The sequence below is a fragment of the Rhinolophus sinicus genome, chromosome 14 (assembly GCF_057876585.1).
Source record: "Rhinolophus sinicus isolate RSI-liver-muscle chromosome 14, RSI-T2T, whole genome shotgun sequence".
NCBI lineage: Eukaryota > Metazoa > Chordata > Mammalia > Chiroptera > Rhinolophidae > Rhinolophus > Rhinolophus sinicus.
In genome coordinates this window covers 186,801,316-186,826,492 of record NC_142514.1, presented here as the reverse complement: position 1 = coordinate 186,826,492, position 25,177 = coordinate 186,801,316, and the positions used below count along the sequence as shown (strand labels likewise).

Sequence of the window (25,177 nt, the reverse complement as noted above, 5' to 3'; positions counted from 1 at the left end):
ACAGCCGGGGTTGTCCCCGAGCTGAGGGCAGTGGCTCACGGAGTGACACGCCGTCCAATCGCTTTCTTCCAGGCAGCCTGCTCTCATCCCTGCTCCTGCCACCAGCACTGTCCCCTCCTTGGCAGTGTCCTGCGCCAGGCTGTCCGGCCACTCCACTTTCTGCAGTCTGGGACTCACCTGCTGCTCGATGGGCCCCAGGCCCACGCTGCCAGCCAGGAGAAGAGCGGTCCTCACACAGCCTGGGGTTCGGGGGCAGGAATAACTGCTAAGGTGACCACTCACACCCATGGGCATCTGGGGACACCCACCCACCTCCAGCTGCCCCCTCAGGCCTCGTACACAGACTAGCTTGGTGCCACTCGCCACTGGGCACAGCTGCGGGCATGGCTGTCCCACAGCGGACACCCCAGGACAGGTCCATGGGGGGAGTTTGGGCACTACCTGCCCCCCATCTGCCCAACCTGCCATCTGCAGCCCATCATGCTTCCCTCTCCTGTCCACCTCCTCTGTCTCTGTTTGCAAAGGGCTCTCTCTCATGCCCACGGCCTGCCAACAGTGACACTCCACTGGCCTCCTTCGATCTAGGGAGGCCAGTGGTTCCCTACACGCTGCTTCCCCAGGGAGTCACGGAGCAGTCCTGGGCTCGGCCATTTGCCCAAGGTCACACTAGCCACGCAGAGGATGCACATAAGTGACAGGCGAGGGTAGAGGAGGAGGCAGGCAGCTATGTGTGTGTGTGTGTGTGTGTGTGTGTGTGTGTGGTGTACGTGTCTGCGCAGGTACCCAGGTGGGGAGGATGACAGACAGACAGACAGACAGACAGCCAGCCCTGAACAGGAGCTCCGTAGTCGAGGCAGGGCCAGCGGGCTCTCGGGGGGCACAGGTTCCAGTGCAGGGAACCCTAATCTTTGCTAAACATCAAATGCTCGCTCTGGTCAGGGATGGTCTCATAGGTTCCTTTCAAATGCAGCGAACACCCTGGAAGGAACCTCAGTCCCTGATTCGATGATGCTCACTGACTCCATCAATCTCCCTCATGAGTCATGTCAGCCCCAAACCACAGGCAGTGTGCCACCTGGGGCAACTGGGGAGACTGGCCAGAGCTCCCCCCACACTGATGTGAACCAGATGACCGCCAGCAATCGCCCTGCTCAGCAGGAAGGAGGCAGGAAGGGCTCGGGGTTCACACGACCAAAGGCTCACCCGAGAAGTCTCAAAAGGGCTGGTGACAAGTGTCATAGGACACAGCTGAGTGCGTGGCCCAGGGAGCCCATCCAGCGGGACACTGAGTCACACTTGGCTTTCTTGCTCCCCGAAGGGCAGCTCCTGCCCCACCGCTGGGGACAGGCCCCAGGAAACCTGGTGGAGACAGATTCCTACTTGCAACTGGGGATCATGGGAGAGAAGACACAGGCCTCGGTTTCACGGCGACACATTTCCAGTCATTTCCTCACTTCGATGCCCCGATGTCCCGTGCACTGAAGGGCGCACTTAGTCCCATGTCTCCCCCGGTCGCACACTGCACCCCAAGCTGACATTCCAGCCCATGCTCCTCTGTGCTTTCTACAGACACCAAGCACAGCGGGCTGCGCCCCGGTCCCGGGAAGGGTCCCTGGGGCTGCTGAGGCCGCGGCCATGGGGAGGGCTTGTGAGGGGCCCGGGGACAAAGCCCCCTCGGCTTTTCAGAGGACAGAGGAACCACACCAAACTGAGCCCCTCAGACATCCCAGAAGCACCCCGAAATAACTGCTGGGGACACAGCAGCAGTGACACGCTGCAGCTAAAGCTACGTGACTGATTTTGTCAAAGCTGAGTAATGACTCATTGCTGGTCCTTTACAAGTTCAATGTCAGCGGCTACTGCTTTAGGACTCAACCATTCTAACCCTGGTGGACACACACACACACACACACACACACACACACACGGCAGCTATGGGAAGAACACGGAAAAAGAACCAAGTCGAATCCGATCCAGGCAAGGAATGAGTTGGAAACGCCAGGCCTGGACCCCTGCTCGCGCCCTCCGGGCAGGTCCCCTGCACACGCCTCGGGAGTCCTGACCCTCAAGGGCCAGCTTCTAGGCATGTCTGATCCTAACCTCCACTCAGGGAGCACTGGCCGCCACCAGGCCACCTGCTTGCACACGGTGACAGCAGCCAGTACGTGGGCTCCTCCAGGCACCGTATCCAACGAGCGCCACGCAGGGGGGGCCCTGACCTTGGAGGCGGCCCCTGGAGGGAGAGGGTCTAACGGCCGGGGAACCCGCCCTGCTACTCACTTGCCTGGAGCCCATGGGGCTCGCCAATGCCACGGACGCTGCCCAGCACGGCTTCTATGTGCCTGAACCACCGAGCCACGTGGAAGAGCTGCGTGTCCGTGGGAGGGGCCGAGAGCTGCCTGAACACATCCACATCTGCCTGGGACAGGGAGTAGCCGTGGATATAGCTACGTGTGCTCAGGTGCTCGTTCAGCGCCCGCACCCTGGCGGCCTCGTCACTAATGCCCAGGATGGACGTGTAGGCGGGAGCTGCAAAGACACAGGCACACGGGTCAGTCGGGGCGCTGGGGTCCACCCTCTCCCGATGCAAACAGAACAAGCCAATCCGGACGCAGAATGCAGACCGGCGGTTGTCTGGGGGGACGGGGGGCTGGGGAGTGAGTGCCAGTGGGGCCTCCTTTTGGGAATGTTCTGGAACTAGACAGAGGTGGTGGTTGTACAACACCGTAAATGCACGGAAAGCCGCTCAACTGTGCACTTTTCAATGGTTTTTACATCACGTGACTTTCACCTCAATTTAGAAAAGCTACACACACACACACACACACACACACACACACACACACACATGCAAACCCTTTTCTGCAGGGGCAGCCCCCTGACTGGGCGCTGGGAGGGCGGTGCTGACCAGTTCCTGGGGGATGAAAACCGCACAACTCTTGGTCCTACAGACGCATCCAGACCCGTCCTGAGAGGTGACCCAACGCTGGCGTGGCTTCTAGGACCGCAGCCCCCACAGCGCCTGCCTGAGAAAGCTCTACCCGCCGGGACCACTGACTGTCTGCCGGCACGTGACCACAGGCCCTGTCCCCCTTTCTTCCCGTCACTACGACTGATGGCTGACTACTGTGATACGTGTCCTCTACACCCCAGAAGTGTCTCTCAGGGAGCTGAGGCCACTGTTCTGAACTGGAATCCTCGGGGAGGATGCGCCAGCTGCTGTCTCTGCAGGAGACGCCACACGCGGCTGGCCACGTGGCCCGGATGCCCAGCACCCCTGTGTGGGAATCCCGGGGCTCAGCTCCTCCCTACGGTGTCGTCACTGAGCAAAACCTCTTCTCACCACGGTAACTAATGTCCGGCTCTGCCCATCTCTGGGGTCGGGGCTGGGGACTAGACGCTGCCCCAAGCGCAAGCGGGAAGGGCACAGACCCAGGCCCTCAAAAGCAGGGGGCAGGGGCGAGGCGGGTGGCACCAGGCCCTTTGGTGCGGAAGGAGCCTGGTCCCTACCCCGAGTCTGCGCCGCGTCGAGGCGCTGACCATCCAGTATTTAACTTCAACAGAACCGTGAGGAAGGCCCAGTGCTTATCGCTCCCACAGCCCGCAGCCCCAGAGTCAGCTGTGAGTGACAAGGTGCCAGCCCGGCCCTCTCGCTCTGCCAGGTGCAGCTCCTCTTCCTGGCAGAGGGCAGACACCTGACATCGGAGCCCTTTGGAGCGAGCAGCCTGACACCATGACGTCACCGGTCACCGTGCTGGACCCACGGCCTGATGGCTACAAAAGGGGGAGACGTGGGCCTACGGGCCACTCTCCCACCCTCTGACCCTCTTCCTCCCCCATCTCTGTTTACCTGCTCGGCCCAGGAACAGGAAAATGACTCAGCCAAGCCCACACAACTCCTGAAAACAGACAGCAAAGCCTGTGTGGGGGCACCCGCTGCACAGACGCCTCCACGCCTGGTGTCCACGGGGGGAACCTGCATGCAGCCCTGCCAACCTCAGACTTCCTGGCACAGTGGCATCAGCCAGGATGAGCTAAAGCCAGCCCACCAAGCTGCTGCAACGCAAATCACCCCAACGTTCTCGGGGAGGTCCTGAGCGCCGACCTCTTCACCCACAGGGAAGGTGTGGGCGCCAGGGGGAAGTCCCTGAGCTCGCGAGTGGATGCAGCGCTGAAAACACAGGCATCCTTGCTTCCCGCCCCACTGCATCCCGGAAGGCTCCGCACAGAAGGGTCATGGGGAAGCCCATCTCATCTGTCGCTACTGGGACGACCCCCAACTCCACGCAGAGCAGACGCAGTGCCAGTGCTTTGCGTGCCCTTCCACCCCAATGGAGTCACGCCCTGTACACATCAGTCACCGTCAGGAACACCCATTGCATGTGGGGCGGGGCCTCCCCCTCCAAGGCAGCCGCCCCCAGAATCCAGCCGCTCCCACCATGGCAGCCTCCCCCTCTCCGGAGGCCATGTGATGCTGGTTCCCCCACGGGTCTCCCAGCTTCCCCAGCGCAGTGGCCTGTGGATAAGATCACGTGTCCTCCCCCAGACCACCCCTGCCCCATTGCACACAAGCACAGTCCTCACACGGGCTCCAACAGCCCCACGTGGCCCCCACGCCTCTCTGACCTCAGTGTCCATCCCCCAAGACCTGCTCCTTCTCGGGGTGTCTCGTCCCACCTCCCCGCCTGTATGGATGCTCCCTGTCAGGCCAGCTGGCGCTCTCCCTTCCTCAGGGCTCCGCAGGGGGCCTCCCTGGACACTGCTCCAAGTGACCCCACAGCCCCGAAGTCCCAACACCCTTCCCGCCTTTTTCTCTCCACAGAACTTATTTCTGTCTAATATGCTTCATTCTTTCTTCCCTTTATCGTCTGCCCCGTCCCCTGCAATTTTTATCCGCTTCATTCACTCAACCTCAGCATCTAGAACTAACCCCGGAACATTCTAGACACTCCATAAATTTGCTGAGTGAGTGAATGAGCGAGCAGCAGGTCATCTCCAAGTGCAGGGCTCCTGGGATGGGCTGGGTTTCCCGTGTCATTTCATGACCCATAAGCCCTCGGGGGAAGCACCCCAGGGACCAGGGCTGGGGACCCGCTGAGTCCACCTGCCTGTATCCCGCGACTCTCTCAACTGGAGGAGCCTGGCCGCTCAGAGGCGCACACCTGCAGGGGGCGCTCCTTGTACCCAGAGGCGCACATCTGCAGAGGGTGCTGCTTGCACCCCAGCAGCATTGAAACCTGCAGGGGGCGCTCGCTGCTCTGTGTCACCATAGCCTACGGAGAACAAGTTCTTGGAACGGCCAAAGGAAGCAGAGAGACCCAGAGGGGTCCCTCCTGAAGGCGGCCTTGAGTAGTACCACCCCAGCTCTCCTTCCTTCCCCTGAGCAGGTGGCTCAGGGGAAGGACCGAGCCCGTGGGCTCCTGGGGAGCAGCCCCGTGTCCGGTCTGCGTGGATTCCCCCTGAGACAGCGCGGGAAGCCCAGGTGGATCTGTACCTCCCGCTCGCCTGTGGAGGGGGCCACCCTCGTGACCCCTGCCTCAGGGCTACTGCTGCCAATGAGTCCCAGGGAGAAGGAAGGCAGCGCCTGCCAAGGCAGTCCTGGGCACGGGAAAACCCAACTGCAAAGGCATTCTCCCACAGGGCACCTTCCTCCCAGGGTCCCGGTCTGCCAGGTGGTTGCTGGCCCCGCTCCTGTTCTCGGAAGGAGAAAGTTAAGTTCACTAAAGACAGAACAGACGACCTGCCAGAGGTAGATGGAGCGGGAGGGGCCCAGACGCCTTTCAGAAGCTGTTCTCCCAACGCTGACCCTCCATGTCCCCTCTCCCTGGCTCCACGTGTCCCTGTACAACTATCTGTGACAGGACCGCAGGCAACAGGAGGGATGGGGACGCAGCAAGAGGGACGCACCATTCTGAAACAGCGGCAGCACCCCCCAACCCCAGGGCATCTGCCGGCCTGCTCCCTGCCTCCCTCCCTCCCCACCCCAAGCCCGGGATCTGCAAGCAGACAGAGGCCGCCCTATGGGCTGAGATGCATCCTGGTGAGCAGACGCCCAGGGAACTGGCCCATGGTGACAGCGGCTGTCCCGGGTGAGCGGATGCAGGGGACTTCTCTCTTTTTCCTTCACTGCTCGCTGGCGTTTTCTACAATAAGCATGTGTTATTTTCATAACAAGAAAAGCATGCCAAACGTTCTAAGCAATACGAGGCTTTCAAACTCTAACGAGTAGTTGGGGCGGGGCGAGACCAGCTTCTGACAACACACATCTCGCCTCGTAAAGCTGGTGAGTAGCAGTGAAATTACACTTGTAAAAGGTTAAAATGCCGCCTGGCACACAGCCCATGCCCAGTCAGCCTGCATGGTTACCATTAGTGCCATCACCCCTGGTCCCCATTATTCTGACAATCACCCTGGAGAGTTACCAGGGATTCCACACGCCTGGCCTGGCGCAGCCTCAACCATCCGTAGGGCAGGGCAGGGAGCCAGGCGGGGAGCCCGAGGACAGGCTTCCGGGGCGGGGGCAGACAGGCAGGGGTAACTGCCGTCGCCACGCTCAGCGTGTCTTGAGGACACAAATGAAAATAGGTCAGCTTCCAAGTGGTCAGGGTTTGGGCCAGCCTGCAATGAACGCCAAGGTCACATTTGAGGCGCCCACCGGGGACCCATCTGCAGTGGCGGTCCCCATGGCAAGCCCCGCACACACTGCTCCAGAGAGCAAAGTCCTGCCCCGACAACCAGGGGAATGTCCACGTGGCCGGCCAGTCTGCAGTGCCGGCCACGAACATGGCGTAGGGGACGCCTTCGGATCGCGACTCTCCTAAACGTGGACTGTGGCCAGCAGTTTAGAAAGCCCAAGTCTTCATGAAACCTTTACTAAAATCACACCGACGCAGGAACCAGGTATGTACACGGCACAGGGATGGAACCAAATTCACATCAGAGGAACCGCAGTCCTGAGTGAAAGGACAGGCACGTCGTCTCTCCCTCCCCAGCTCGTTTCAGCAGCATTGAAACCTGCGTGGGGTACCTCCTTCCCACCTTCCTCCTCGGCTCCCACTCAGGTAAGTCCCAGCCCATCAGCAGCGCCTACCAGCTGTGGGAAGCACCCTGGCAGCACCCAGCCCTGGGACCCCTTTGCAAAGGCTCCGCCAGCTTCCTTGGCCCCGCCTTCCACAACGGTCCCTCCTCCTGGGTCCCCTTGATACCTGTTTCCTGTGGGGATGTCCAGCCTGCCCAGGTGGCTCTCTGAAAGGGGGCTGGAAAAGCCTCTGGAAGGCCTGCCCTCCCCCTGGAACCTCCATCGGGGAGGAGAGAGGCAGCCTGCTCTCCACCACCTGGGGGCAATGGCTCCCCTCAGGGAACCCAGGGCCTCTGCCCACAGGTCCCTCCTCCCAACGCCCCGTCTACCCCCACCTCTCTCCTGAGCACCAGACCCTGCAGTCGAGCCGTCACTTGTCCACAGTGTGTCTCCAGGCATCAAGTCTCTGCCCCAAACCTGGCCACAAGCCCAGGGAATGGACGGCCATCCTCCCACACTCGGGCTAAAGCTGGGCACCTGTTTCTCACAGTGGCCCAGGCCATCACCGCCTGGGGTCCTTCCTGGTCTCCCTGCCTCAGTGGACTCCCCCCCATCCATCCTCCACGTGGGGGGGGCAGATGGTCTTTCCCAAACTCAAAGGTGTGACCGAAACGCCGGCAATGGGCTGAAGGCCGATGAATCCCAACCTAGGCCTCAATGTCCAACACACGCCACTTTTACCAAGACTCCAGAAGCCTCCAGTTCTGAAGCAATTAAAGAAAAACGACATGTCATTTATGTTTAAAAAATGACCCAGCATACACTTTCATTTTAAAAAAAAGAAACAAGCTGCCACTTTCCCTCCAGACAGCTGCTATCCCGTGCTAGGGGCCCTTCGAAGTCCTTTACACCCACTGCCCCTTAACACCCACACATCCCGAGGGAGGAGGGTGACCCCGTTGGACCTGAGGAAGGGGCAGAGCCGGGACAGAGCCCAGCCGGCTCTGGAGTCGGGGCTGTGAAACACGCTACTATTTTATAGGCGTCTGGGTGGACTTCTGAGGGCTGCCTGGCTCTGGGGCAGGTGAAGACGGTGCTGGAATCCAGCCCCACCTGTCCGGTGGCATGCGGCGCGCCTGGAAGGTGATGGGACAGCAGCCCTGTTCTCTGGGTGCCTCCCTTGTCAGCCAGCCCCCCACCTAGAACCCCAATGCACCCTCAGGAGCCAGGGGACCTCAGGGGGTGGAGGAAGCCTTGTGCAGCCAGAACAGCAGACGAGGGTGGAGGCGTCTCAGAAGACCTGGTATCTAATTCCTCGGCCAAGAGAACAGAAAGGACACACGGAGAGGTTTTCCCGAGAAAGGTTTGCCCCAGACTGTTAGCGACCCGCCAGCATCCTCTGCTCTTTCCAGTACCTACAATCTTGCTTGGGGGACATGAGAAAACACCCAGAGCTCTCCGACATCAGCCTGCAGACGCCCCCGTCCACCCTAGTGACACGAGGGACCCGGTGTCAGAGCCAGAGCTGCTCCCCAAGCTCCCAGAGGCAATAAAGTGGGGGCGTAACCCCCGGCCAGGCCGGTCCAACGGCCACTGTTTGCAGCCCCCGAGCACAGCCTCCGTAAACCCCAAGCCCTTTCGTGTGTGTCGCTTCCCCGAGGCTTCCTCGGCACGTTGTCCCAAGTGTCACCCTCGCGCGCCCCCCCACCCCCGGGACGCTGCGGGGTCGGCGGAGGCCAAAACCAGCCCCTGCTCTGCCAGTCCCCCAAGTCCGGCTGCAGGGAGCGCAGCCCGGCCGGGGACACGCAGGGCCACCGCCCGCGTTGGGGCGCGCGACAACCTGGCTCAACCCAAGGAGGGGACGGAGGCCGGGCAGGGGACGGCGTCGGCGGGGCCCGGGGCGGGGTCGGTCCCCGCGGGCTGCGAGCAGCGCAGGCCCAGGCTGCTGGGGTCCTGGAGCCTCCCCTCCGCCACCCCGGCGCGGGGTCACCCGGCGCCTCGCGCAGCCCGGGGACCCGACCCCCACAGGCTGGGGGTCATCCCCGCCCGCTCCGTCGCGGGTACTCACCCTGCTCCCCGGAGCAACCTGCCATACTCGGAATCCGGGGTCAACAATCGCAGCGCTTCCCAAAAAATGATGCAACAGCGAACCCGGAACTTCCGCCCCGCGCGCGGGTAGCCTTGTGGGACACGCCCGGTTGCTAGGCAACCCTAGCGGGCACCCACGCCGTCGGCCCGAGGCATACTGGGGATTGTAGTTCTTACTGGCTGCGGCTGGAACCCTGGAGAATCCCCAGGGTCAGTGTTTTGTTTGGCAGGGGCATCAGGCCCGCCGAGGCCGCGCACGGCTTTGCGGTGGAGTTCGCATCCCGCCGTGGGGAGATAGGCATTAAAGACAGACCATCCAACACTGGGGTGTTTACTTGAGCATTGCACCAAATGGTGTGGGGACCAGCCAGGTGGTGGTCCCGGACCGTTCAGGTCTGGAGGAAGGACTAGTTCCAGGGAGGCTTAGAGGAAGGGCCTGGGGATGGATGGGGAGTACATTCCAGGCAGAGGGGACTGTCCTGCAAATGACCCGAGCAGAAAGCAAGCCACTGAGAAATTCAGCACAACCATGGGACACGTGGAGCACCCAGGCCTGAGATGGAGCTTGAGGCACAGGCTACGGCTGGTGAGTCTGGCATAGTCTTCGAGTCACGAATGGCACAGACCCACTTAAGGCCTTAGACAGGGGACGGCAGGACCAGATTTGTACTCTGAACTATCACTGCAGGGGCAGAGTGGAGGCAGATTGGATTCAGGAAAGCAAGGCTTGATAGGAAGCCATGTCATGGACCAGCATAAACAGTGGCCTGGGCCAGTGGGTGAGCAGACAGACCTGGGAGAGCCACAGGAGGCAGCAAAGGCTGGGATGTGGGGGGACAAGGATGGGGTGAGGCTGGGAAGACACCCACGTTTTGTTAAGTCCGGGAATCTTTCACCCCTCAGAAAGACAGAGACACACACGATAATGCAAGTCACACAGCGAGGTTTATTTCCAGCTAGCTGGGGTCCCCGTCTCTGCCCGACGCAGCGGGTTTTAACAAGGACTCCTAGCCTACAAAGCTAAGGGTTTTTATAGCAGTTCTAGGAGCTTAGTAATGACTAAAGTCTTAGGGAGTACAGTATGGACTTCAATTCTCACATAACTAAGACATTCTGTAATTTCTAAAGTCTTAGGGAGTGCAGATTGTGCTATGCTTCAAAGAGGTTACAATAGATACGCTTCAAAAGCTTCTATATCAGGAGATAAAACATCTGGTCTCTATGCCCACATCTTGGAACTAACAATTAGGCCATTAGGTTGTTTTAAGCTCAAGGCTATTAGGCTGTTAATCTTACTCTGACTTTAAAGTAACAGTTCTTGAGCCCAGGGCCGCCATGGCTGTTAACCCTATCTTAACCGTAAAGCGGCAGGCCTTATGGTTAACCCTATCTTAACTGTAAAGCGGCAGGCCTTACTGTTAACAGTCTCTTACAGTTTCAGGACTGAGAGACCAGTGGTTGTGGCAATTACCTTTTTCATGAATTGGAAGTTGAAGCAGCTCGGCACTGGGTGGAAATAAGTGTCCAATTTGTGACTATTTCCAAGGACCGCTGAGTTTGGGGTGAGACGGGGGCAGGCGGGGCTCACATTGGGAGGTGAGCACTGGATGGACGGAGCTATCATTCCCAGGGACAGAGACCGGGGGCGGGGACACGACAAACCAGACAAGAGGCTTCTCCCGCCTCTGCTCACCATTCGGGACACCCTGCCCCCACAAAGCACATCCTTGGGGCCCGGCCAGTGCCTCCCTCTGTGCACCGTCACCTCCCAAGGCCATCACACGCGAGGTTACACACCCAACAGGAATTAGACAAAACACTATTTCAGTATAAATTTTATTAGGTATAAAAGTTATAAGTCAACTATTGTCATCCCAATAAATTTAACGAAAAACTATAAATGTACTGCTAAATTATTCTACGTTTTACTAAAACAATGTTTCGCATCAATACTTTTAGAAGTTTAAGGCACTTTAAAAATGCTCTGTAATTGTCATCATGGCACACCCTGGCCTATCCTGCCGTAGAAATGGGGGGTCTAGTCTCAGCCCAGTCTGATCCTCAGGCAGAAGACCCGAGGGACGGTGTGATCCTGGTGACAGGTATACCCAGGTCTGTGACAGCTCAGAATGGCTGCCGGGTGACTGTCATTGCACACACATATTCATGGAGCACAGGTTAGTGCTACACCATGTTCTAGGTGATGGGACATCACCGTGACTCTGAAACCAAGGAGGTAGTGGGGACAGAAAGACAGCCACCAACTCTCTCGGCCTCAGCGCCCGGAAGGGGCTTCGAGGAACGCGAGCCCCCCCAGCATTATACACGGGGCCCGATGAGAAGCTCAAGCCCCTGGAATTGACGACGTGCCAGCCCATCTCGGCCACACTGACCTGGGCCTGGCGGAGGAGCACACGTGCTTGTGTGCGAACTGACCTCCCCATTGGAAGCTGCGCACAGAATCCATTTAGATAAGCGTCAGTGCCATGTGGGAGTCAGGAAGTTCCCAATGGGATTGGAACTGGGCCCGAGCTCTGACCCAACCCACCCACGGTACCGCAGAGGTACACTCCCGTGCGAGAAAAAGAGTTGGTCTAGTCTGAGGTCTCGGCGTGTCTACCTAAGATGTTTTCAGCAACCAATGTGTTGACAATGTTCTGCAAACATACGTGGAGCCCCATTGTATGGAGGGCGGCCAAGAGTTTAAACACAGAGGCCTCCCGTCCCAGCTTGTTTCTCCACCTCACGAGCATCTTATGATGCTGTTCCACCAAATTGCCAGCATTTTCGTGTTCGCAAATCTCAATGTCATTGTCCTCAAGTCCGACAAACCTCATTAACATTTTCCAATTCCGTTCTGGTACTTTATGTCCAAATTCATAATAGATCCTATTGGTGCCTGAGAAAAAAGAGAAATGATAAAGAGACTGTTACAGCACCCGCTGAGCTGTTGCCACCTCCCTTGGAAGCTGGGCACCCAGGAGGCACTCCATGGCCCAGGGGGAGGGGGGCCCAGTGCCACCCCAGATGCCCTTGAAGAAGGGACGAGGCCCAGGGGCCAGGAGGTGCGATGGGCCATGACCTGGCAGGGCTCCCGACACGCCTGCTGCTCCATCATGGACCCCAGGAAGCTGGCAGGAGGGACCAAGGACCCCGGGTAGTCGGCAGCTTGGTGGGATGAAGTCTGCTGCGGGTGGCCCTGCCCTTCCTCTCCCACCACAGCCTGAGAGGCCACAGGTGGTCAGCACTGAGAAGGTGACGCCAGGGGCCATGTTTAGGAGCTGGGGCGAGAGCCATAATCTCTCGGAGCTTCAGATTGTCTTGTATTTAAATCTGTAAAGTGGGGTGGTGTCGCAGAGCTGGTCCAGAGCGTGAGATTATAGAAAGCACCTGACGTGCAGCGTGGGCTCAGTAAGATCCCGTCCCACTAAAAACACAGCATCACAGCCAGCAGGGGGCGTGCTGACCCAGGGTTCCCCAAGAATTCCTACCACCACTCACACTGTTTCTTAAAACCATGATTGTGTTCTGAAATAAAAGCCACATTCAACTGTTGCGACCCCCACAAAACTTGTACTGGACAAACGCCTGTCTTCCCTAATGCCACTGCGGTGACTTTTGAGGCCACAGGAAAGTTCCCTAAGCTTTTGTAGGTAGCTGTTCCCCCTTCTCAGAAATAAAGACGTTAGACCTTGGCATTGACACCAAACAAGTGAGACTTATGCCTCAACAGTTGCTATGAATGAAGAATCCACGTGACTTACCATCGCAGGAAGTGTCCTTCAAATAATATTTATGTTCATATTCCTGGGGAGAGAAGAGAATAAAATCATTCCAGGAGAAATAGATGCGTCCTCAGAGGAATTGCACTGAGATAGAACCGCCGTCTGGGTTCCTGTGGGGGGGGGGGGGGCGGGGGGGCAGGGGGTCCTCCAGGAACATGAGAAGTACCAGAAGGTGGCCGGCAGTCCGCCCACGGCGAAGTCGCCCCCTTAGCCCACAGGCAGCAGAGAGCTCAGCCCACCTGTGCTGCGGGTCATGCTCCCCTAGGACACTGCCTGGGGCTGGTGGGCAACACTGTTGTTGGCACGGCTGCCCGGCTGGGAGGGCGGGGGTCCTGGGCCTGGCTGCTCTGAGTATGGCTCCCTGACTCTTTCCCAGACCCAGGACCCACTCCTGACATCTGGGGGGGCAGGTCAAAGTTGCATGATGTCACCTGGGGGTGACCTGCTCTACCCTGGACAATACTAGGGAGAGGACACCTGTCCACAGAAGGCACTGGGACCTAAATGCAATTTCCGTGTCCCAGGCACCAGCCAGGCTGAACATGACCCCTTTTGAAGGAGCAGCTGCTGGAGACGCTCCAAATGCCCGGTTCTGCTGAAGATGAGGAGACCGTTGCTGTTAGTATGGAGCCACCTGCTGAGGGCACGAGGCTGGGGCGGGACCGCTGGGTCACACCCCAGCTCTGCCTCTTGACACGGCTGGCCCGGCATGTGACTCCCCTCTCTGTGCTGTGCCTGGTCAGCCCCAAGTAGGGTAAGAATGGGATACAGCACAGACTGAGGGAACCCCAGGGACCCCAGCACATCACCTGACCCCCCAGTTCCTCCGCTGACATGGGCAGGGGGTTCTAACTCCTGCACTTTACTTGCCTCAGACCCCTTGGAAAAATATGACACAAGTCACAGACCGTCTCTGAAATGATGTGTGAGGGCACACAACCCACAGAGCATAGTGTCCATGCCCGTCCCAGGGGACACAGGGCCAAGGACCTATGTCACGGGAGCCCCCTGACATTCTCCTGGGTACGCTAACCCTCGGCTCCTTACCTGTACCTGCCTTTAGGATCCAGAAACGGGGTCCTCGTCATTCCCCAAACACTGGCTCCATGTCCCTCTGGGAGGATGCACACACTGTCCCCTCTCCCTGAAGGGACACTTAGCGGCCGTCTTCTCATCTTGTCAAACCCTATTCACGTGTCACTGCCTTGGGACAGCCCCAGCCCACAGCCCCACAATGCAGGATGAGACAGTCACTCTCCTCCCTGCACGGTTGGATGGGGTGTCTTTTCCGCCCTGTAAGCCTGCCCTGCAGGTGTGTGTGCCCGCCTCCCTACACCCTACACCCCGTCTTCTCCAGTCGCCTCACCTGGCACACAGGGGGAGTCTGGCCTCATGACCTAGGAGACCTCACGTGCTCAGGAGGCCACAGGATCCAGCAGCCATGGGCTGGGCCCTTTGGTGCAGCTCCTCCCAGCAGTGGGACCTGGGTGAGGACCTCCTGAGCCTCGGTGCCCCCCGGGTCACACCCTTTGGACAACAGTGAGTGTTGGGGGCTGTTACAGGTTGGATTGTGTCCCCCATTCACGTGCTGAAGTCCTAACCCCAGCAGCTATGAATGGACCATATTGGGACAGAGGGTCACTGCAGACAGTAAAGCTGAGACACTTGTTAGGGTGGGCCCTCATCCATGTCACTGTGTCCCATGAGTGGGGAACTGTGGACACACACTCGCACGCAGGGGAACACCGCGTGAACACAAAGGCAGAGACCACGGGATGCGTCTACGAGCCCAGGAGTCCCGAGTTCGCCAGGAAACCAGCACAAGCCAGGGGAGAGGCCGGACGAGACGCTCCCTCACAGACTCAGATGGAACCAGACGCACCGACACCTCGATCTTGGACTTCCAGCCTCCAGACAATAAATTCCTGATGTTTCAGCTGCCCAGGCTGTGGTGCTTTGTTGTACTCGCCCCAGGAAACTCATGAGAACTTACAAGAGCACGCATGTTAGCACTTAACGCGCAGCCCTGCACCCAGGACGTGCTCCGGACCTGGCTTCCTTGGCAGCCAGACCCACGCAGATGTGTCACTCACCTGCTGCAAACCACTGAGGGGTGCTGACGCCTCGGCCCGGGGCTGTGGCCCGCAGGCAGCGGGAGCTTGAGCTTGTAAAGTCGGCGCTGGGGCTGGGGCTGGGGCTGGGGCAGTGTCACTTCCTCCGGCCACCAGCACCTGCAGCTCAATTCCGTCCTCGGGGTCCTCAAAGGTCGGCGGGGGGGTCCTGGCCCTGGGCGCTGAGGATGAACCCTCGTCCAATAGCGACGTGTTCACACCAATGGCTGGTGGGAGCCTCTCGGTGCCCATGGGGGGCAGTATCTCGTTGGGCAGGCTGGAGCTCCATGACTAAAGGACATTGGAATTACTTTTGGTGACAGGGTCCTGTAGCACAGCTCCCCCAGAGCCACTTTTGAGGAACGAAATGCCAAGCTGTCTGGAAGGTACGCTAGGGCTGTGCAATGTCAAAGAACAATACTCCAGGGGTCAGGTCCCAGCCCTGCCACTAACTCTCAGGGGATCGCAGGACAAGTCTATCATGGGTTGAATGGTGGCCCCCAAAAGATGTCTACACCTGACCTGTTACCTGTGAATAGGATGGTATTTGGAAATGGGGCCTTTACAGATGAGGTCATACTGATGAGAGTGACCCTGAGTCTAATGACTGGTGTCCTCATAAGGACAGAGATGCAGACACATGGGGAGGGGGCTGTGTGACAACAGAGGCAGAGTGATGCTTCTACAGCCAAAGACCCAAGGATGGCTGGCAAGACCAGAAGGGGTGAGGACAGGGACAGGACGGTCCCCCCCAAGGACCACGGAGCGAGCCAATCCTGCTGACACTGCATTCTTGACGTATGGGCTCTGGAACTTGGAGACAGTAAGTTCCTATTGTTTTCAGCCCCTCACCCCCAGTGTGTGATCAATTCTTTCGGCAGCCCCAGGAAACCCGTACAAAGCCGACTGCCCCTCTGTGCCTCAGTTTCCACTCAGGGGTCTAGACCAGCAGAGTTTAAGTCTTCTCCCAGCACAGACGTTCTGGGGCTCTAGTAAGGGGATGCAGACACCACCCCACAAGCTGAGCTGTGCACGCAGGTGGGGGCCTGGGCTGCTGCCTCGCGCCCACCCTGGGGTGTCCCCACTGACATCCACTCCTGAAGCTACCACCGGGCAAATCCCATGGTGATACTTACATAGCTGCCTGGCGTACTCGACTTTTCTGAAAATCAAAAGGAAGAGAGAGAAGTGAAACAAAGTCATGCTATCGCTGTAGTGACGATTCGGCCAAGGATGGGCCCCATACACGACGGTGGTCCGGGAAGATTGCAACGGAGCTGAAACTTTCCTATTGCACAATGACATCGTACAGTCACAGGGCAACACATTCCCCACGTGTCTGTGGCCTCCCGGGCTGCCAGCCGCATAAACGCGCAGTGGGTACGATTACGTACAGCACATAGTGCCTGACAATGGTAACACACGACCACGTTCTGCATTATGTAGTTACTACCCTTTGTATCATTACGGTACAGCGCCCTCTTCTATTTATACAGACTTTGCTGCAAACTGCACGCCGTGTGGCCCGGCAGCAGCCTCATGCGTCTCGTGTTCACCGTGTCTCTGGACGGCATCATGTCTCTTGTGCTGGTTAATCCCGTGTTGTTCTGTGCAGTAATGTGCAGTGCAGGCGGGTGGCCCGGGAGCGCCAGGCTGTAGCGTGCAGCCCAGGGGTGCCATAGGCTGTCCCGCCTGGGTGTGTGTAAGCGCACTGTGACGCTGGCACACGACAGCCTCGCCTAATGATGCATTGCTCAAAACGTGTCCTGTCAGTAAGTGGCACGTGACTGTAACTGATATTAACTGGACAACAAGTTCCATGAGAGAAAGGAAAGGCATGGAATTCACAAGAAGGTATACTTACTTTTCAAGAAATTGACAACCTGCTGCGAAAGCGGCACGCCTGGCAACACAGAGAGGTGAGATGACTCAGTGCCCTTCACCAGCACCCAGGGTCCGCCCCGCCCGCCCTCCCTGCCCGCTGGCCCAGCAGCACCAGTCACTCCCTACTCCTGGCCGAGGACACCCCAAATGCGCCATCTGCAATCAACCAGCCCTCCTGAGCCTGGAGCCCTGCGTCTGGTTGGGGAGCACGTGGCTGAAGGCCCCTACCCCCGAGCATCAGCTCAGGCCCAGTGAGGCCCCCTGGGTTAGAAAGTGAGTGTCCCATATTTTAAATGAAAACCCCCCATCAGGACCTCTTGCCCCAGGTCCCCTTTCCGGAGCTCCCAGTGGGGTCGGATCTAATTTTCTCTGGGATTGCTCGACCTCTAACTTACATTGTCTCCTACAGCAATAGATGCTGACAATCACACAGACAATGACGACAATGCCCACCACGACGAGCACCCACACAGGCACAGGGACGGACGAATCCATGTTTGCATTTCCTGGACGGAGGAAAGAGGTGGTGGAGCGGGGTAAGCACGCTTCCCTGGCCAAAGGCCCTGCTGCAGAAGCCAGCGCCTGCTCCCAGGACCGAGGGCGGCACCCCAATCGCCAAGCCCCAGAGCGCTCTCCTGCTGAGGGGGAACTGGACCCGCCTGGTGGGAGCCAGGAGGGCAGGCTCCTCCATCCCAGGTCTCAATAAGGACCGCGGCTCACAGGCTGTGTGTCCTGCTCTCAGAAGCAGAAGCAGGTCCCTCCCGCCCGAAGAGCAGGGAGAGGTCCAGTGTGAGTGGTCACAGCTGCAGGACTTACTCCTGGGCCAGCAGGAGGGAAAGCCTGGATAGTGGAAGGAGGGACAGGACGGCCTGAGTGACTGTGGAAGGCCCAGCATGGTGACCCAAGGAATGGGCCAGGGTCCACCCCGGGGAGATGTCTGTTGAGACCACTCAGGTGTCCTGGTCTCACCCTGGTGACAGCACAGCACCAGTAAGAGCCACAGACACTCAGACATGGGGGCGGGGCAGGTCCATCGGGACTGTGACAGCCCCATGAAGGACAGAGGGACCCCAGTGACTCTTTCACAGGATGCCACGGTTCCATTCTAATGCTTTCTTTATATTTAGGTGGAGCCCTTCCTAATTTGTTTGTTTCTTTTTTTTTTTTTTTGGCATTAAGTAACTATTTGAGTGTTTGTAGTGTTTGAATTAACTGTTTTTTAATGAAAATCAATACACTGACTCTGAATTGGAAACTGACACCCCAAAGTCCAAATCAGCCCTGACATCATCACTAAGAACAAACGGGGGACTGTTACCCCCGATGTCAAGGCCTGCCACCAGAGTGCGACAGGCCCAAGGACAGACGGACAGAAAGTCCCAGGCTTCCACAGGCGCTTGGTACATGACCAAGTGACAATGAGGGCAGGGGAAGGGACCGCCGTTTGCAAACACGACCGGGGTCATTTGTATGTGTGTATGGAAAACGACATACCAGGATCACAACCCCCGCCTCCCACGAGGAACCTGGCACGTCCTCACGGATTACATCGGGGAAGACGGAGGCAATGGGAAGAGTCTGAACTACAGGAGAAACCTGCCAGCGCCTGGGAGCCAGCCACTCAGCTCCCCACCTGCTGCGTGTGGAACGTGAGGAGGACGGCACCAGTGAGCGACCCGGTCAGCCCGGGAAGCTGAGCCTGACCCCACAGGACCCCAACTCAGGTGGCAAGGATGGGGAAGCCCAAGGAGTCCCCAAGGATTCTGCTTACTCAAGACTGGGGTCTCTGAGCTACGGCCCACAGGCTCCACCCAGCCCACCGACGAGTAGTGCAAATAAAGTTTTATTAGCACACAGCCAAGCACATCCGTTTGCTCTCTGCATCCGCTCTGTCACGACAGCAGCAGAGGTGAGTACTGACAACACAGACCATTCGGCCCGCAGAGCCTAAATCACTTGCCTTTGCAGAAAGGTTTGCTGACCCAGATTGAAGAGATGAGATCAGCTTCTTACCTGGCACTGGGTTCCTTTCTGCAGCACAGATGGCATCACTTGTGGCATTGCATGCATGAAGGGTGGCACCGTTACACCTGAGAGGAAAGAGAAGAAACCCCGAGGTTACTTCCCCTGCCCTGGCCCAGCCCCAGCTCCCCACATGGGGGCTGACCCACCAGGCTCTGGGCATCTGTGCCAGGCATTTCCCAGGCTATCTACCCAAATCAGTTCAGTGCAAATAAAGCTCAGGAATTCTATCTCTCTGTCCCGGGATAAAACTGGGTGTGGCTGTGAGGACTGGACCTGCTGTGGCCGGATCTCTACCAAGAGGGAAGTCAGCCTGGAGATGAAGCCCAAGGAGAAGGAGACAGGCAAGCGACGTCTAGAGGTGCTGGAGCCCTGATCAAACCTGACCTGACGACAGCCCTCACTTTGCACTTGTCAGATACACGAGCACCAGTCAAACATGGTCTGAGTTGTAATTAAGAATCTACGATGTGCCCACAAAAGTGAGCTATTCTTTAAGTGGCTTTACCACTACAATGTCCCCCCCTAACCCATGTCCACCCAGAACCTCAGAATGAAATCTTATTTGGAAACAGGGCCTTTGTAGATGTAATTGCATTAGAATGAGGTCCTACCAGAGCAGGCGGCCTGAATGACCACCGTCCTTACAAGAGGGACATCTGTACGCAGATAGAGAGGCCATGTGCAGACACAGAGACAGGCACACAGGAGAAGACGCCGGGCGTGGAGACAGAAGCAGAGGTTGGAGCGATGCGTCTACAAGCCAAGGGGCGCCCCAAGGAGTGCCGGCCACACCCAAAGCGGGAAGAGGCCAGAAGCGTCCTCCCCAGGGACTTCGGGGGAGGGGGCGTGGCCCTGCCGACACCTTCATTTAGGACTTCTGGTCTCTACAACTGTGAAAGAACACATTTCTGTGGTTTCTGAAAGCCATCCAGCTGTGGTGTTGTCACAGCAGCCCCAGGACACTCAACAGCGATAGTGGTCACTCAGAGCTGTCACAGGGCACAGCACTCTATTCTCTCTGCCTAGGGCTCCTCCTTCTGGAACATTCCATGGCCCCTCCGTCCCTCCCCCATCAGGCCTCTGCCTGAGAGTCCTGTCTAAACAGTCCTCGCGCTGAGCCCCTCAGGGATTTGTCACTGTGTGTGTGTTTCCAGCACCGCTGGGACTTGAGGCATGCATCCCACCCACGGCCACAGCGGGCTCACAGGCATTGAATGAATGGATCCATGGTCCAGGGGTCACTGAGGCTGGCCTCCAGGTGGAAACATCCAGGTGGTTTGTCTGCTTTAACCTTGAGGACCCCTCTGCGCGGCAGGTGCTACCATGAGCCCCATTTTATAGATGGGGAGACTGAGGGGCCAGGAGGGGTCGGTCCACAAGTGACCGAAAGCAAACAAACCGTGAATGGAGGTGTGGGGACCCAGCCCAAGCCTGTCTGGTGTGCCCATACCCCCGAGGCTGGCACCTGGTACAGCGGTAGCACTGCTCCATGCAGTCCACTGAGTCACAGTAATAGATCCCCGGCATGCACTGGCACTGCCGGTCCCTGGTCGGGTGGCATGAGGTCACCTCCTTCTGATCTGTTAAAGAGGAAAGGCTGAGGGTCAGTCACTGGGGGACAGGCTCTGTCCCCACCCACACTGGACCAATCCAGCTGCATCGTGTCTGTTCTCACCCTCCCTGCCAACACTTAGGGACGACCAGGTAGCCGCCAGGCCTTATTTGCTGCACTGGGCTGTCCATGCACAGGCTGCTGGGTGACCCCCAAACCTGTGGCGTCTGTGGGGGTGCCAGAGGGTGCCCTTACAACATGAGCATGGGGGACAGAGCCCAATCCTCAGAAACACCCCCAATCATTCCATCTTGTTTGTCCCAGAAAGGAAGGACACCACCACCCTGTGTTCCGGCTGTGACACAGCAGACAGAGGACGGGGACCGCAGAGCAGCCCTCACACCCCCAGCCCTGCAGTCACACTGACTACCGCCCTTCTGGAAGCCCTCTGGGCGTGCTTACGTACTCCTCACACACAGCCACAGGTCAGAACTCCCCAGCCTGCCCATTGCCTCAAACGTTAGGGTGCACTCAGGTCTGAAAAATGCCTTCACGCATCTGCCCGTTCCCCTTCTACCAATTGGAAGAGCCATAAACTGAACGTGAGAGATAAATGAAAACGGGGTCACACCCCAGACCACCAGCCACCCCCGAAGTTACATTCTTAAGAACACTTTGCTGCTGAAACACAGAAAGTGGGATGCACGTTAGTATAAATATTCTTGTGCTCAGCTACTCTGAAATCCTGATAACATGCAGACTGATTCTTTAACCATATACACGTATCATCATGGGAAAACACACTCTGGGTGGTGGCTGCTTTGGCAGCTCCGTCACCAAGTTCATCTGTATTAACTGCCTGTGGGACGGATGCCACGAGCCAGGTCGAAGGGGGCGTGTGCTCTGAAAACCAAAGGGCCCACCGTGCTCACCCGCAGTCTACTTACCCTCCCGGCACTGGGTACACGGCAGGCAGTAGGCCTCCCTGTTGGGATGGGCCATGAAGGTGCCAGAGTCACACTCGTGGCACTGCGTACGGTGGGTCTTGTCACAGTCTTTTGTGACGTACTGGCCTGTGAGGGAGACACAGAGGGGAGGCGTATGCTCTGGGCAGCCATCTGAGCGCAGACCCCACCTGGTCCCGAGGCCTCTGCTCCAGGAGCAACCACAGCACCTGGTGGCCAGGCTCCTGGAGAGAGCCGACCCTCACCTCCTATCTCCTTGGAACGTTCTGGACTGACACCCCACTGCATGTGTCCCAGGAACCACAGAAGTAAATCACCCCCCACCCCGGGCTTTCACCGTTATCCTGCAGCTCGTGTAAATGGATGGAGCCTGTCCGGGAGCCAGAGGCCTGTGCGTCCAGACCACCCCACCCCCACCCCACCCCGTGACCACCTGGCAGGCTCAGCGGCTTCCAGACCAATTTAAGGGGATATCAGAGGTCCAGGAACACAGGCATCTGACCCACTCGCGAGGAGCCCTTGGGCCCGGTGCTCACCTCGTGTGAGACTGTATCTGAGCCCAGTCGCACCCTCCCAGGGGAAAGGCCATCACAACGCGCACCTGGTACATATGCCAGGAGGTCACAGGTGTCACGCCTGACCAAGTGTGTCCCATTCGTTCCTAAGTGTGGTGTGTGCAGGTGTGCGTGTGCACGTGTGTGAATGCAGGTGTGTGTGCTGGGGCATGTGGACAGGGTACGGGGCTGAGTGGTCCCGCTGTGATGTTTGGGCCCTGAGACAGACTCCCTGTGAAGACACAGGTTCATGGACAGGAGGAGGTGTGTGTGGGCGGGGGGTACAGATGGTGACGGGTGCAGGTGTGTGACTGGGACCTGCAAAGAGGAGACCCCTGAAGTCATTGAGAGTGTGCACAGCTGCCTGTGTGAGTAGATGGGGGTGCAGGCGTGGGGCAGACGGCCTCCGACCAGGCTCCCCAGAAAGACTCCTGACAGGAAGGTAGGAGGGGGCATCCAGCCTGTGCATACACCCCCATTTCTGTCCTCCGAGCCCTGCTGAAGGCACCTCGCCCACTTTCAAACAAGCACACAAACCCCTCTGTTCACAGGAGCGCCCCACTAGGCGGGTGCAGACGTGGGGGCAGGGGGAGACTGCCAAGGCGAGGCCCAGCCAGGGCAGCCTGCAGTTCTGCTCCAAGCCGCCTATGCCCCCCAGGTCAGGCCTGCCCCACGGCTCTGGAAGGCATCCCGAGACTCACCCGCCTTGCACAGGTGACAGCACAGGCCGAGGCTCTTTAACTCGTACTTGTCAGGGTCACACGGGGGCACACTGGTCGCGATGGTCACCTTCCATCAGAAAGAGAGACTGGCTTTACCGAGAGGCCTCTGCTCCTAATGGACGTACATGTTCTCGATGGACACGTGTGAGCAGAGGCGGGCACTGCTTCCCTGCTGGGTGGGCCCCCAAGGGAGCAGACTCTCGGAACTTGGTCAGAAGGAGGTCCTGTGTGGTCGGGACCCTTTGCAACTCAGCATTTGGTTTTCTTCTAGAACATCGGTCAGGGTTCCACCAGCTGCGTGTTCACATCTTTCCCTGCCCCGCGTCCGAGGCTGAATTCTCTTTTATCTGGTGGTGAGATGCCACCCCTGCCCTGACCCGACTGACGCCATGCCTGGCACCTACTTTCTGCCCTTTCATTTCCCTCCTGGGTTCCTGTGTGAGTCCCGTGTTACCGCCGTTTAGGCACAGCTCAGGGATGAGTTTTCTTTCCAAAGCAACCTGAGTGAAAGTTCATGAATGAGCTGACCCTATTGCTATGTCCTGGGTTATTCCCCTATTTAGAGTCACGTCTGCCGTCTTACTTGGTGGTTTTCATGTGGTACTTTCTCTGTGATCTTTTTCCCTCCTATTCCGCCTGTTACTTTCCTTGGCCGCTGGGTCCCCCAGATCCTTTCATTTCCTTCACAGCCAAACTGAAGAGATTCTATTTTTAGTTTTTACCGGTTTATGCTGCACTGATTAAGTCGGGGAAAAATACAGCAAAAAGTAACCGAAAAAGGCATTTAGATGGGTTTCAAAAAGAAAACTCAGTTTGCAAGCACCACAGTAGTAACTGCTTCAGGCAAGAACCAACGTTAGTAACTGAAAGTCTGAGGAAAGACAGTATTTACACAGTATCACAGCAAGTCCCACAAGACACCAAAGGCGACACCACCAGATATGGGTCCTGGGCCCCCTGAGATGGTACCGTAACGATGACACATCACCTCTGAGGTGTATTTGCCCAAAGTGCCTAACTGGGATTTATTTACAGGAAACCATCAGACAAACCCAAATGCAGAAACGTTCCTTTACACTATTTTTTTTCTTTACACCTGCGCGCAGGAACGCGTTAGGCACCTGGAGGAAGCAGGAGAGAGGCGGCGGCCGAGCGTGGGGGGACGCGTCCCACGGCCCCCGCCTCGACGCCGGCCCCGCGTTCGCAGCTCGCCCGCGGGAGGCGGAACCTCAGCGCTGCCGGGCGGGGGACGGGCGATTGCCGCCGGCGCCGAGCCCCCCCCCCCCACGTCGCCGCCTGCGCCCGCCCGCCCTCCCGCACCCGAGGCGCTCCCCCGTCCCGCCACCAGGCCCCCGCACCCGCAGACCTGGGCCCCTCGCCGCCGAGAAGCGAGGGGCTGCGACGGGGAACGCGGGGGACGCAACGGGGGTCGGAAGGGGAGGGAGGACCCCGGAACGGACGGGGGTGACGGCGGCCGGAGGGCGTAGCGGGGGCGGGGGGCGGCGTTGGCGCAGAAGCGGAGAAGCGGAGCGACCGGCGAGGCCGCCGGGGGGGGCGCAGGAGGCCCGAGCCGCGGCGCACGACCCCGGGGGACCTGACCCCGGGGGAGCGCCACCGCAACGTCCCGAGACGCGCCGAAGTGCCCCTCGCGAACGAGGGGAGTCGACCGGCGACGAGGACGGGGACGATCACGAAAGGGGTTCAACGGGTTACGCGCGCCTGCCCGCGCAGGGTAGGCACACGCTGAGCCAGTCAGTGTTGCGCGCGTGCAGCCCCGGACAGCTAAGGGCATCACAGACCTGTTATTGCTCAATCTCGGGTGGCTGAACGCCACTTGTCCCTCCACGAAGCTGGGGGACGCCGACCACTCGGGGGTCGCGTAACTAGTTAGCATGCCAGAGTCTCCTTCGTTTTCGGAATTAACCAGACAAATCGCTCCACCAAATAAGAACGGCCATGCACTCCATTAAACTATAGGCTGGGACTTCAACAGTGTTGCGGTTGTAGGAGACATCGAGGACCCGGCCCCCCCACTCCCACCCCCCCCACCGCCACCCTCCCCCACACCGCGGACTCCTGCGCATGCCCAGCTGACGCCCAGCGCCCGAGGACCCGGCCTACTAGCCTCTCCGCGGTGTCCCGAGCCGCCCTCGGCCGGAAGAATGGGGGTGGCAGGGCGGTCAGGGCGCGCCTGGGATCCGAGATCCCCGGACAGTTCCCTTAGGCTACGCCCGGAGGGGGCTCATCCCGGGCCTGCCCAGGTCGCGCCCAGCCTCCCCGTACCCGGCCTCCCGGCGCCGCTCTGCGGCGACACCCTACTCACCGAGGCCGCGAGCAGCAGGAGCAGTCCCCGCACCGACATAGTTGGTTGACGCGAATGAATGGCGGTGACAAGAAATCCCAACCAGCTGTGAGCTCCGGAAATCTAGCGGACTCCACCTACGGTGCCCAAAGCCCCACCCCTACTGGAGGA

At 58.7% G+C, this 25,177-nt stretch overlaps 2 protein-coding genes across 7 annotated transcripts in view; both read right to left on the bottom strand.

Annotated features, from left to right (window-relative positions):
* The window catches only part of CARS1 (cysteinyl-tRNA synthetase 1), a 45,278-nt gene extending 36,075 nt beyond the window's left edge, over positions 1–9,203 (bottom strand). For 2 of the 3 annotated variants that reach the window (XM_019755657.3, XM_074336906.2), the window contains exons 1-2: positions 9,087–9,186; positions 2,281–2,529 (exon numbers count right to left, since the gene is read on the bottom strand). In XM_019755657.3, coding sequence (XP_019611216.3) covers positions 2,281–2,529; positions 9,087–9,111 — 274 coding nt within the window. In that variant the 5' untranslated portion in view covers positions 9,112–9,186. Of the gene's footprint in view, positions 1–2,280; positions 2,530–9,086 lie in introns of all 3 variants that reach the window. The other variant, XM_019755659.3, reaches the window with a different exon arrangement.
* Positions 9,204–11,409: 2,206 nt separating this feature from the next.
* LOC109460373 (tumor necrosis factor receptor superfamily member 1A-like) lies at positions 11,410–25,177 on the bottom strand. Of its 4 annotated transcripts, none has more exons than XM_074336903.2 (12): positions 25,028–25,177; positions 22,684–22,771; positions 21,411–21,536; positions 20,377–20,491; positions 19,523–19,567; positions 18,900–18,976; positions 17,282–17,392; positions 16,867–16,905; positions 16,139–16,164; positions 14,985–15,293; positions 12,871–12,913; positions 11,410–12,005 (listed from the first exon to the last, which is right to left on the bottom strand). In XM_074336903.2, the coding sequence occupies exons 1-12, from the start codon at positions 25,064–25,066 to the stop codon at positions 11,701–11,703; spliced, it is 1,323 nt and encodes a 440-aa protein (XP_074193004.2). In that variant the 5' UTR covers positions 25,067–25,177; the 3' UTR covers positions 11,410–11,700. The 4 variants fall into 4 exon arrangements, with proteins under 4 accessions (XP_074193004.2, XP_074193005.2, XP_074193006.2 ...); XM_074336905.2 differs by lacking the exon at positions 25,028–25,177 and adding an exon at positions 24,504–24,625 and having other exon boundaries at positions 11,555–12,005; XM_074336904.2 differs by lacking the exon at positions 19,523–19,567.

What these genes read in the sequence shown, in the direction of transcription:
- LOC109460373 (XM_074336903.2), bottom strand. Translation starts at nt 25,066, where the DNA reads ATGTCGGTGCGGGGACTGCTCCTGCTGCTCGCGGCCTCG. An exon ending in GTGTACCCAGTGCCGGGAGG is followed by an intron (nt 20,492 to 21,410) that starts GTAAGTAGACTG and finishes CCTCTTTAACAG; the next exon opens with ATCAGAAGGAGGTGACCTCA. An exon ending in CGAGTACGCCAGGCAGCTAT is followed by an intron (nt 15,294 to 16,138) that starts GTAAGTATCACC and finishes AATGTCCTTTAG; the next exon opens with TCATGGAGCTCCAGCCTGCC.